The 13,724-nt window shown below is 38.2% G+C and overlaps 1 protein-coding gene across 3 annotated transcripts in view; it reads left to right on the forward strand.

Annotated features, from left to right (window-relative positions):
- ZC2HC1A (zinc finger C2HC-type containing 1A) overlaps positions 1 to 13,724 on the forward strand; it is a 59,050-nt gene that overhangs the window by 29,045 nt on the left and 16,281 nt on the right. For all 3 annotated transcript variants that reach the window (XM_033203404.1, XM_033203405.1, XM_033203406.1), the window contains exons 6-7: positions 6,568 to 6,667; positions 7,575 to 7,674. In XM_033203404.1, the coding sequence (XP_033059295.1) occupies positions 6,568 to 6,667; positions 7,575 to 7,674 (200 nt within the window). The remainder of the gene's footprint in view (positions 1 to 6,567; positions 6,668 to 7,574; positions 7,675 to 13,724) is intronic.

Below are 13,724 nucleotides of genomic sequence, written 5' to 3' on the forward strand. Positions count from 1 at the left end.
CCATTTGTCAATTTTGGCTTTTGCTGCCGTTGCTTTTGGTGTTTTAGACATGAAGTCCTTGCCCATGCCTATGTCCTGAATGGTACTACCTAGATTTTCTTCTAGGGTTTTTATGGTATTAGGTCTAACATTTAAGTCTCTAATCCATCTTGAATTAATTTTCGTATAAGGGGTAAGAAAAGGATCCAGTTTCAGCTTTCTACTTGTGGCTAGCCAATTTTCCCAGCACCATTTATTAAATAGGGAATCCTTTCCCCATTTCTTGTTTTTGTCAGGTTTGTCAAAGATCAGATGGCTGTAGATGTGTGGTATTATTTCTGAGGACTCTGTTCTGTTCCACTGGTCTATTTCTCTGTTGTGGTACCAGTACCATGCTGTTTTGGTTACTGTAGCCTTGTAGTATAGTTTGAAGTCAGGTAGCGTGATGCCTCCAGCTTTGTCCTTTTGACCTAGGATTGTCTTGGCAATGCGGGCTCTTTTTTGGTTCCATATGAACTTTAAAGCAGTTTTTTCCAATTCTGTGAAGAAACTCATTGGTAGCTTGATGGGGATGGCATTGAATCTATAAATAACCTTGGGCAGTATGGCCATTTTCACGATATTGATTCTTCCTATCCATGAGCATGGTATGTTCTTCCATTTGTTTGTGTCCTCTTTGATTTCACTGAGCAGTGGTTTGTAGTTCTCCTTGAAGAGGTCCTTTACATCCCTTGTAAGCTGGATTCCTAGGTATTTTATTCTCTTTGAAGCAATTGTGAATGGAAGTTCATTCCTGACTTGGCTCTCTGCTTGTCTGTTACTGGTGTATAAGAATGCTTGTGATTTTTGCACATTAATTTTGTATCCTGAGACTTTGCTGAAGTTGCTTATCAGCTTAAGGAGATTTTGGGCTGAGACGATGGTTTTTCTAAATATACAATCATGTCATCTGCAAACAGGGACAATTTGACTTCTTCTTTTCCTAACTGGATACCCTTGATTTCTTTCTCTTGCCTGATTGCCCTAGCCAGAACTTCCAACACTATGTTGAATAGGAGTGGTGAGAGAGGGCATCCCTGTCTTGTGCCAGTTTTCAAAGGGAATTTTTCCAGTTTTTGCCCATTCAGTATGATATTAGCTGTGGGTTTGTCGTAAATAGCTCTTATTATTTTGAGGTACGTTCCATCAATACCGAATTTATTGAGCGTTTTTAGCATGAAGGGCTGTTGAATTTTGTCAAAAGCCTTTTCTGCATCTATTGAGATAATCATGTGGTTCTTGTCTTTGGTTCTGTTTATATGCTGGATTACGTTTATTGATTTGCGAATGTTGAACCAGCCTTGCATCCCAGGGATGAAGCCCACTTGATCATGGTGGATAAGCTTTTTGATGTGCTGCTGAATCCGGTTTGCCAGTATTTTATTGAGAATTTTTGCATCGATGTTCATCAGGGATATTGGTCTAAAATTCTCTTTTTTTGTTGTGTCTCTGCCAGGCTTTGGTATCAGGATGATGTTGGCCTCATAAAATGAGTTAGGGAGGATTCCCTCTTTTTCTATTGATTGGAATAGTTTCAGAAGGAATGGTACCAGCTCCTCCTTGTACCTCTGGTAGAATTCAGCTGTGAATCCATCTGGTCCTGGACTTTTTTTCGTGGGTAGGCTATTAATTGTTGCCTCAATTTCAGAGCCTGTTATTGGTCTATTCAGGGATTCAACTTCTTCCTGGTTCAGTCTTGGGAGAGTGTAAGTGTCCAGGAAATTATCCATTTCTTCTAGATTTTCTAGTCGATTTGCGTAGAGGCATTTATAGTATTCTCTGATGGTTGTTTGTATTTCTGTGGGGTCGGTGGTGATATCCCCTTTATCATTTTTTATTGCGTCTATTTGATTCCTCTCTCTTTTCTTCTTTATTAGTCTTGCTAGCGGTCTGTCAATTTTGTTGATCTTTTCAAAAAACCAACTCCTGGATTCATTGATTTTTTGGAGGGTTTTTTGTGACTCTATCTCCTTCAGTTCTGCTCTGATCTTAGTTATTTCTTGCCTTCTGCTAGCTTTTGAATGTGTTTGCTCTTGCCTCTCTAGTTCTTTTAATTGTGATGTTAAAGTGTCAATTTTAGATCTTTCCTGCTTTCTCTTGTGGGCATTTAGTGCTATAAATTTCCCTCTACACACTGCTTTAAATGTGTCCCAGAGATTCTGGTATGTTGTATCTTTGTTCTCATTGGTTTCAAAGAACATCTTTATTTCTGCTTTCATTTCGTTATGTACCCAGTAGTCATTCAGGAGCAGGTTATTCAGTTTCCATGTAGTTGAGCGGTTTTGATTGAGTTTCTTAGTCCTGAGTTCTAGTTTGATTGCACTGTGGTCTGAGAGACAGTTTGTTATAATTTCTGTTCTTGTACATTTGCTGAGGAGTGCTTTACTTCCAATTATGTGGTCAATTTTGGAATAAGTGCGATGTGGTGCTGAGAAGAATGTATATTCTGTTGATTTGGGGTGGAGAGTTCTATAGATGTCTATTAGGTCCGCTTGGTGCAGAGATGAGTTCAATTCCTGGATATCCTTGTTAACTTTCTGTCTCGTTGATCTGTCTAATGTTGACAGTGGAGTGTTGAAATCTCCCATTATTATTGTATGGGAGTCTAAGTCTCTTTGTAGGTCTCTAAGGACTTGCTTTATGAATCTGGGTGCTCCTGTATTGGGTGCATATATATTTAGGAGAGTTAGCTCTTCCTGTTGAATTGATCCCTTTACCATTATGTAATGGCCTTCTTTGTCTCTTTTGATCTTTGATGGTTTAAAGTCTGTTTTATCAGAGACTAGGATTGCAACCCCTGCTTTTTTTTGTTCTCCATTTGCTTGGTAGATCTTTCTCCATCCCTTATTTTGAGCCTATGTATGTCTCTGCATGTGAGATGGGTCTCCTGAATACAGCAGACTGATGGGTCTTGACTCTTTATCCAGTTTGCCAGTCTGTGTCTTTTAATTGGAGCATTTAGTCCATTTACATTTAAGGTTAATATTGTTATGTGTGAACTTGATCCTGTCATTATGATATTAACTGGTTATTTTGCTCATTAGTTGATGCAGTTTCTTCCTAGCCTCGATGGTCTTTACATTTTGGCATGTTTTGCAATGGCTGGTACCGGTTGTTCCTTTCCATGTTTAGGGCTTCCTTCAGGGTCTCTTGTAAGGCAGGCCTGGTGGTGACAAAATCTCTAAGCATTTGCTTATCTGTAAAGGATTTTATTTCTCCTTCACTGATGAAACTTAGTTTGGCTGGATATGAAATTCTGGGTTGAAAATTCTTTTCTTTAAGAACATTGAATATTGGCCCCCACTCTCTTCTGGCTTGTAGAGTTTCTGCCGAGAGATCTGCTGTTAGTCTGATGGGGTTCCCTTTGTGGGTAACCCGACCTTTCTCTCTGGCTGCCCTTAAGATTTTTTCCTTCATTTCAACTTTGGTGAATCTGGCAATTATGTGTCTTGGAGTTGCTCTTCTGGAGGAGTATCTTTGTGGCGTTCTCTGTATTTCCTGAATTTGAATGTTGGCCTGCCCTACTAGGTTGGGGAAGTTCTCCTGGATGATATCCTGAAGAGTGTTTTCCAACTTGGTTCCATTTTCCCCCTCACTTTCAGGCACCCCAATCAGACGTAGATTTGGTCTTTTTACATAATCCCATACTTCTTGCAGGCTTTGTTCATTTCTTTTTCTTCTTTTTTCTTTTGGTTTCTCTTCTCGCTTCATTTCATTCATTTGATCCTCAATCGCTGATACTCTTTCTTCCAGTTGATCGAGTCGGTTACCGAAGCTTGTGCATTTGTCACGTATTTCTCGTGTCATGGTTTTCATCTCTGTCATTTCGTTTATGATCTTCTCTGCATTAATTAGTCTAGCTGTCAATTCTTCCACTTTTTTTTCAAGATTTTTAGTTTCTTTGCGCTGGGTACGTAATTCCTCCTTTAGCTCTGAGAAGTTTGATGGACTGAAGCCTTCTTCTCTCATCTCGTCAAAGTCATTCTCTGACCAGCTTTGATCCGTTGCTGGCGATGGGCTGCGCTCCTTTGCAGGGGGAGATGCGCTCTTATTTTTTGAATTTCCAGCTTTTCTGCCCTGCTTTTTCCCCATCTTTGTGGTTTTATCTGTCTCTGGTCTTTGATGATGGTGACGTACTGATGGGGTTTTGGTATAGGTGTCCTTCCTGTTTGATAGTTTTCCGTCTGACAGTCAGAAGGACTGTCTGTTGGTCTGTTGGAGATTGCTTGAGGACCACTCCAGACCCTGTTTGCCTGGGTATCAGCAGCAGAGGTTGCCAAAGATAGAATATTGCTGAGCAGCGAGTGTACCTGTCTGATTCTTCCTTTGGAAGTTTCCTCTCAGGGATGACTCCACCCTGTGAGGTGTGGGGTGTCAGACTGCCCCAGTGGGGGATGTCTCCCAGCTAGGCTACTCAGGGGTCAGGGACCCACCTGAGCAGGCAGTCTGTCCGTTCTCGGATCTCAACCTCCGCGTTGGGAGATCCACGGCTCTCCCCAAAGCTGTCAGACAGAGTCGTTCGCCTCTGCACCGCCCCCGCTGCTTTCCCTATTGGACCTCAGCTGTGGGCTGTCCCCAGAGGTGGAGTCTACAGAGACAGGCAGGTTTCCTTGAGCTGCTGTGAGCTCCACCCAGTTCGAGCTTCCCAGCGGCTTTGTTTACCTACTTAAGCCTCAGCAATGGCGGGCGCCCCTCCCCCAGCCTCGCTGCTGCCTTGCGGATAGATCGCCGCAGACGGCTGTGTTAGCAGTGAGGGAGGCTCCGTGGGCGTGGGACCCTCCCGGCCAGGTGTGGGATATATTCTCCTGGTGTGCCTGTTTCCTTAAAGCGCAGTATTGGGGTGGGAGTTACGCGATTTTCCAGGTGTTATGTGTCTCAGTTCCCCTGGCTAGGAAAACGGATTTCCTTCCCCCTTGCGCTTCCAGGTGAGGCGATGCCTCGCCCTGCTTCAGCTCACGCTGGTCAGGCTGCAGCAGCTGACCAGCACCGATTGTCCGGCACTCCCTAGAGAGATGACCCCAGTACCTCAGTTGAAAATGCAGAAATCACCGGTCTTCTGTGTTACTCGCGCTGGGAGTTGGAGACTGGAGCTGTTCCTATTCGGCCATCTTGCTCCACCCCCCTCCGCACCTCTAAGATTTTAAAAAATCAGTATCATGATATGGTTCATCTCCCAAAGTCTCATAGACATTTGTTAATTTGAAAGACATTTACTGAAGGTTTCAGTTTTCTATTTTTCAGATGCTGGCATAATAGTGCAAAATGTACATGCTACTTTTTTTGTGTGATCCTTTATCAAGATTTAACTTTTTAAAAATTCACATGCAGAGTTAGAAGGATATAATGTTTGACTTCAGAATTGATTTTAGCTAGCGGTTTTTGGTAGTAGTGCATCTTAAATTTTATATTGATTATTGGTTATAAAATATGATTTGATTTTTGAAAATGATGTTTAAAACCAATTTTTCACATGAAATCTTGAACCGTATTGGGCTAAATTCCAAGCACATATGCAAGTAAGATTTTCACCTTACGGTTGAAGCATTGGGCTAGAACCAGCATGAGTGTAAATTCCTGCTCTGTTGTGAAGTTGGGGCATAACCCTGGGCAAGTTCATTTCTTGCTATTGAAGCAGGTGATCAGTAAAATACTTTATTATAGTCAGGTAACTGAGCAAAATTTGGCTCAAAAAGAGAAAGTAAAATAAAATTAATAAAGATATCTCTTTAGACAAGTAGAGAAATATAAAAATCCAAGATAAGCTGAAATATCTTGACTTATGTCAATCCATACTCCATTAATTTAAGGTGGTCTGGTGAGGATAGTGAAGCCAGAATTAGCTCTTTCTCTTCATATCGGGGAAATCCATAAGGCAGCTGTTGTAAAACTTGTTCAGGTAATAGGTCATCTTATGATTTTTATCAGTAGGAAATATGGCTGAATTATATATATGGAATATAAAACCACATCTAGGAACATGTAAAAATCTTAACCTTTAAAGCTGCACCACCAAGTGAGCATCACCAGCTGTTTCTAAGTTTTTCTACTAATGTTTATTTGGTGATTACAATCTTAACTTTGAGGAAGTATTTTCCATTAGACCTTTTTTCTTTTTCCTGTGAACTGGAAAAGTTGCTGTTAGTTTGTTTTAGCAGTGGAACATCTGAGAGGGAGTCTATTTTAGAAAACTTTCGAGGTGACATATTTTAATCCATACTTCCTCAATTTGTATAATTCAGTAGCTAATAAAAAGACTGTTCATTTAAGGGAATGTGAGCTATTTCCAATTTTTTTTTTTACTGTGGTATAATACATGTAGCAGGAACTTTACCATCTTAATCATTTTTGAGAGTACAATTCAGTGTGTACTTACAAGTGTATCTCAATACATTAATGATGTGCAACCATCATCACCATTCATCTCCATAACTCTTTTCATCTTATAAGACCGAAATCCTAAACCCAAAGAATGTTAAGTTTTGAACCACTAGTTTACAATCCATAATCAAAAAGTGATGTTGATTAAAAAATTTTTTTTCATTATTTTAGTATAAGCCACCCGCACTTAAAAAGTCAAATTCTCCTGGAACTGCATCATCAGGATCTTCACGATTACCGCAGCCAAGTGGCACTGGCAAAACTGTTGTAGGTAATGATAGCCGTAAAGCAACTTGATTTGTTTTTAAAACCATGTTGGCAGAGCAGGAAATAAAGATAGTGGTCTATTTTGGAGTATTAAGATAGATTTATAATTAAGAAGAGATGTAAAAGATAAGTAATTATTTCTGAAAATAAGATAACTTTGAGTAGTTTCTACTTTTAACTTTTTTTTTTTTTTTGAGACAGAGTGTTGCTCTGTCGCCCAGGCTGGAGTGCAGGGTGCAGTGTCGGCTCACTGCAACCTCCGCCTCCCAGGTTTGAGTGATTCTCCTGCCTTAGCCTCCTGAGTAACTAGGACTATAGGCGGGTGCCACCATGCCCACCTAATTTTTTGTATTTTTAATAGAGATGGGGTTTCACCAAGTTAGCCAGGATAGTCTCAATCTCCTGAACTTGTGATCCCCCAACCTCAGCTTCCCAAAGTGCTGAGATTACTGGCGTGAGCCACCACGGTGCCTGGCCATTTATTTTGTTGTTTTTTCAGCTTAAATGTTTGCCCCAGATGTTGTTATTGATGTACCATCTGTTTAGAATAGTCAGCCCAGTACTTTTTTGATTCTTTGATCCAGAATTTTCCTCTCATTTTACACTAGCTCTTCATAGCTTTCTGAACTTGGCAATTGTTCTTGGTAGACAAATACTTAATAGTTAGAAGAAGATATGGACCACTGATATGTACCTTTATTTATATATAAATTATAAGAAAAGAAATTTAGAAATTAGAAATGAAGGATGCTGTATGTTGTCCCCTGGAAATGCCATTTAAAAGTCTTCAATGAAAACTTGATTTATAGTTACAGAGATTATTACAAAATCATTGTTTTCTTTGTTAGATGCTCTGTTTTATGTAACTTTTTTTTATAGTATTGTTAAAAATAATGCTTTTTTATTATAAGGTGTGCCTTCAGGCAAAGTGTCTTCAAGTAGCAGCTCTTTGGGAAACAAACTTCAGACCTTATCTCCCTCTCATAAAGGGATAGCAGCCCCTCATGCAGGGTAAGTCTACATTGGATATAATTATTAGTGGTATATAATTAAATGATACTAAAGTTTTATTATGTTTTGATAATTGCTTTTTCATTAATCTGCATTTCCTAAGTTCATTTGTCTTTTAACATTTTTCTGGTCAGGAGCACACTCACTGCTGTTGAGTAGCTAAATTTGTATAATCATTTATACAAATTATAGAAAATAATCCGGTATCAAAAGCCTTAGAAATCATAACTTAAATTGAATAATTTTACTTCTGAGAATTTAGTATAAGGAAATAAATTGATATGTTGAAGATTTTTATACTAGCTATAATTTACTAAGCACTATGTATCAGGCACTGTACTAGACATTTTGCATATATTTTTGTTAAAACCACTTCATAATCAAGAGATAAGATCAGAGAAGCTCAGTTTGCTCAAAGCCACATAGCTGTTAAAGTTAGAAGCAATACATAAATTGGGATCTCTTTGACTGTAAACATTAGACTCTTTTCACGTTTTTATTATAATGTTAAAAATAAATCACCAAAATGTCTATCTTTGTTTGAATAGTAAATTATGAAAATCTATAAAGGGGTATTTTGCAAATATAGTATGTATATACATTTTAATAAGGTGATTCTGTTAAGAGAAAAGTGTTAGCTACTAAACTCCATGTATAGTATGATAGAAACAGTGGGGTGATTCTCTTAATTTAATACTTTTTTATATTTTTCTACAGTTATATTTACATGGCTTTTAATGAAGTATATAAACTTTCAATAGTAATGGGAAAAATTGTAACAGTGGAGATATTAATATAAGGCCATATATTTTTAGAAATTTACCTATTTTGTATTTTGATATATCAGAAAATTAAGGGATTGCTACTGGACCATTAGAATGAAGGTGTATGTCTATATCTTTACATATACTGGTACAGTTGATTAATGAAATACAGCACACATTATTTTCTTTTTTTAATTTTAACTTTTAATTTCAGGGATACAAGTGCAGGTTTGTTACATAGGTAAACTTGTGTCATAGGGGTTTGTTGTATGGATTATTTCATCATCCAGGTATTAAGCCTAGTACCCATCAGTTATTTTTCCTGATCCTCTCTCTCCTCTTACCCTCCATCCTCCAAAAGGCTCCAGTATGTGTTTTTCCCCTCTATGTGTCCATGTAGTCTCATAATTTAGCTTCCACTTATAAGTGAGAACATGCAGTATTTGGTTTTCTGTTCCTGTGTTAGTTTCCTAAGGAAAATGGCCTCCAGCTCCATTCATGTCCCTTCAAAGGACGTGATCTAATTCCTTTTTATGGCTGCATAGTATTCCATGGTATTTATGTACCACATTTTCTTTATCCAGTATATCATTGATGGACATTTAGGTTAATTCCCTGTCTTCAGTATTACGAATAGTGCTGCAATGAACATATGTGTGTGTCTATATAATAGAATTATATATGTTCCTTTGGGTATATACTCAGTAATGGGATTGCTGGGGCAAATGGTAGTTCTGTCTTTAGGTCTTTGAGGAATTGTCACACTGTCTTTCACAGTGGCTGAAGTAATTTACATTCCCATCAACAATGTATAAGCATTCTTTCTTCTCCACAACCTCACCAGCATCTGTTATTTTTTGTCTTTTTAACAGCAGCCATTCTGACTATTGTGAGATAATACCTCATTGTGGTTCTGATTTGCATTTCTCTAGTGATCGGTGATGTTGAGCTTTTTTCATATGACTGTTGACTGCATGTATGTCTTCTTTTGAAAAGTGTCTGTTCATGTCCGTTGTCCACTTTTTAATGGGATTGTTTGTTTTTTTCTTGTAAGTTTCTTTTTTTCTTGTAAGTTTGTTTAACTTTGTAAGCTTGTTTGTTAAATTATAGATGCTGGATATTAGACCTTTGTTGGATGCATAATTTGCAAAAATTTTCTCCCATTCTGTAGGTTTTCTGTTTACTCTGTTGATAGTTTCTTTTGCTGTGCAAAAACTCTTTAGTTTAATTAGAGCCCATTTGTCCATTTGTGTTTTGTTGCAATTGCTTTTGGCATCTTCATTATAAAATCTTTGCTGCTGCCTATGCCCTGAATGGTATTGACTAGGTGTCTTCCAGGATTTTTATAGTTTTCGGTTTTACATTAGTCTTTAATCCATCTTGTGTTAATTTTTGTATATGGTGGAAGGAAGGGATCCAGTTTCAATCTTCTGCATATTGCTAGCCAGTTATCCCAGCACCTTTTATTAAATAGGGAATTATTTTTCCATTGCTTATTTTCGTCAGATTTGTCAAATATCAGATAGTAGTAGGTGTGTGGTCCTACTTCTGGACTCACTATTCTGTTCCACTGGTCTGTGTTCCAGTACCATGCTGTTTTGGTTACTGTAGCCCTGTAGTATAGCTTGAAGTCAGGCAGCATGATGCCTCCAGCATTGTTCTTTTTGCTTAGAATTGCCTTGGTTAGTTTGACTCATTTTTTATTCTATATTAATGTTGAAATAGTTTTCTCTGGTTCTGTGAAGAATGTCACTGATAGTTTAATGGGAATAGCATTGAATCTAGAAATTGCTTTAGGCAGTATCGCCATTTTAATGATATTGATTCTCCCTATCCATGAGCATGGAATATTTTTTCATTTATTTGTGTCATCTTTAATTTCTTTGAGCACTGGCTTGTAGTCCTCCTTGTATAGATCTTTCACCTCCCCAGTTACCTGTATTCTTAGGTATTTTATTCTTTTTGTGGCAGTTGTGAATGGGAGATTGTTCCTGATTAGGCTTTCTGCTTAACTGTTGTTAGTGTATAGGAATGCTAGTGATTGTTGCACATTGATTTTGAATCCTGAGACTTTGCTAAAGTTGCTTATCAGGTTAAGAAGCTTTTGAGCTGATAGAATGGGGTTTTCTAGATATAGGATCATGTCATCTGCCATCAGGGATAGTTTGACTTCCTCTCTTCCTATTGGGAAGCCCCTTTATTTCTTTCTCTTGCCTGATTGCACTGGCTAGAATTTCCAATACTATGTTGAATAGGAGTGATGAGAGAGGGCATCTTTGTCTTGTGCAAGTTTTTGAGGGAGAATACTTCCAACTTTTGCCCATTCAGTATGGTGTTGGCTGTGGATTCATCATAAATGGCTCTTATTATTTTGAGGTATGTTCCTGCAATACCTAGTTTATTGAGAGTTTTTAACATGAAGGGATGTTGAATTTTATTGAAAACCTTTTCTTCATCTGTTAAGATAATCATATGGTTTTTGTCTTTAGTTCTGTGGTGATGAATAGCATTTATTAATTTGCATATGCAGAATCAACTTTGCATCCCAGGGGTGAAGCTTACTTGATCCTGGTGGATAAGCTTTTTGATGTGCTGCTGGATTTGATTGGCTAGTAGTTTGTTGAGGATTTTTGCATTGATGTTTATCGAGGTTATTGGCCTGAAGTTTCCTTTTTTTGTTGTATCTCTGCCAGGTTTTGGTATCAGGGCGATGCTGGCTTCATAGAATGAGCTAGAGTCGAGTCCCTCCTTAATTTTTTGGAATAATATCAGTAGGAATTGTACCAGTTCTTTGTACATCTAGTAGAATTCAGCTGTGAATCCATCTGGTCCTGGGCTTTTTTTTGGTTGGTAGGCTATTTATTACTGCCTCAGTTTCAGAACTCATTATTTGTCTGTTCAGGGATTCAGTTTCTTCCTGGTTCAGTCTTGGGAGGGTGTATGTGTCCAGAAATGTATCCATTTCTTCTAGATTTTCTAGTTTATGTGTATTGAGCTGTTCATAATATTCTCTGATGACTTGTATTTCTATGGGGTCAAGTGGTAATATCCCTCTTGTCATTTCTGATTGTGTTTATTTGAATACTCTCTATTTTCTTCTTTTTAGTGTAACTAGCAGCCTATATTTTATGAATTTTTTTAAAAAACAGCTCCTAGATTCGTTGATCTTTTGAATGGTTTTTCATGTATCTTCTTCAGTTTAGCTCTGATTTTGACTGTTTCTTGTCTTCTGCTAGCTTTGTGATTTGTTTGTTCTTGGTTTTCTAGTACTTTTAGTTGTGATCTTAGGTTGTTAACTTGAGATCTTTCTAACTTTTGATGTGGACATTTAGTCCTATAAATTTCCCTCTTCACAGTACCTTAGCTGTGTTCTAGAGATTCTGGTATGTTGTTTCTTTGTAGTCTATAGTTTCAAAGAACTTCCTGATTTCTGCCTTAATTTCATTATTTATCCAAAAATCATTCAGGAGATTATTCAGTTTCTATGTAGTTGTATGGTTTTGAGTTAATTTCTTAATCTTGATTTCTAATTTAATTGTTCTGTGATTTGAGATAATATTTGTTATGATTTCAGTTCTTTTGCTTTTACTGAGGATGTTTTACATCCAATTATTTGATCACTTTTATTTTATTTTATTTTTGAGATGGAGTTTCACTATGTCACCCAGGCTATAGTGCCATGGCATGGTCTTGGCTCACTGCAACCTCTGCCTCCTGGGTTCAAGCAATTCTTCTGCCTCAGCCTCTTGACTAGCTGGAATTACAGGGATGTGCCATCACACCTGGCTAATTTTTGTATTTTTAGTAGAGATGGGGTTTCCCCATGTTGGCCAGGCCAGTCTCGAAGCCCTAACCTCAGGTCATCTGCCTATATTGGCCTCCCAAAGTGTTGGGATTACTGGAGTGAGCCACTGCACCAGGCCCATGTGATCAATTTTAGAGTATGTACCAGATGGTGATGAGAACACTGTATTCTGTTGTTTTGGAGTATAGAGTTCTGTAAATATCTATCAGGTCCATTTGATCCAGTGCTGAGTTCACATCCTAAATATATATTTGTTAATTTTCTGTCTTGATAATCTGTCTAATATTGTCAGTGAGGTGTTAAAGTCTCTCACTATCATTGTGTAAGAGTCTTAAGTCTCATTGAAGGTCTCTAAGAACTTGGTTTATGAATCTGAGTACTCCTGTGTTGGGTGCGTTTGTATTTAGGATAGTTAACTTTGATTGTCAAATTGAACCCTTTACCATTATGTAATACCCTTCTTTTTGTTGGTGTAAAGTCTGTTTTGTCAGAAATTAGGATTACAACCCCTGCTTTTTTCTGTTTTCCATTTATTTGGTAAATTTTTCTCCATCCCTTTATTTTGATCCCATGTGTATCATTGCATGTGAGATGGGTCTCTTGAAGACAGCATACCAATGGGTCGTGGTTCTTTATCACACTTGCCACTCTGTGTCTTTTAATTGTGTCATTTAGCCCATTTACATTTAAGATTAGTATTGATGCGTGTGGGATTTGATCCTGTCATAATGATGCTAGCTGGTTATTTTGCAGACTTGTTTATGTAACTAAGTTTTATAGTATTACTGGTCTGTGTACTTCATTGTGTTTTTGTAGTGGCTTGTAATTGTCTTTTCTTTCCATATTTAGTACTTCCTTCAGGAGCTCTTGTAAGGCAGGTCTGGTGGTAACAAATTCCCACAGCATTTGCTGGTCTGAAAAAGATTTTATTTCTCCTTCTCTTATGAAGCTTAGTGTGGCCTGATATGAAATTTTGGGTTGGAATTTCTTTTCTTTAAGAATGTTAGCCAGGTGTGGTGGCTCATCCCTGTAATACCAGCACTTTGGGAGACGGAGGTGAGTGGATCACCTGAGATCAGGAGTTCAAGACCAGCCAGACCAATGTGGTGAAACCCTGTCTCTATTTAAAAAAAAGAAAAAAAAAAAAAACTTAGCCAGGTGTGGTTCTGCATGCCTGTAGTCCCAGCTATTTGGGAGTCTGAGGCAAGGGAATTGCTCAAACCCAGGGGGCAGAGGTTGTAGTGAGCTGAGATCATGCCATTGCACTCCAGCCTGGGCGACAGAGTGAGACGCCATCCCCCGCCCCCAAAAAAAGGAATGTTAAATATTGGTTCCCAATATCTTCCGGCTTGTAGGGTTTCCACTGAGAGGTCTGCTGTTATTCTGATGTGCTTTCCTGTGTAGGTGACCTGGCCTTTTCTCTCTAGCTGCCTTTAACACTTCTTTCATTTCAGTCTTGGAGAATCTGATGATTATGTGTC

This window comes from Trachypithecus francoisi, unplaced genomic scaffold, assembly GCF_009764315.1.
Source record: "Trachypithecus francoisi isolate TF-2019V2 unplaced genomic scaffold, Tfra_2.0 Lachesis_group7, whole genome shotgun sequence".
Classification (NCBI taxonomy): Eukaryota; Metazoa; Chordata; class Mammalia; order Primates; family Cercopithecidae; genus Trachypithecus; species Trachypithecus francoisi.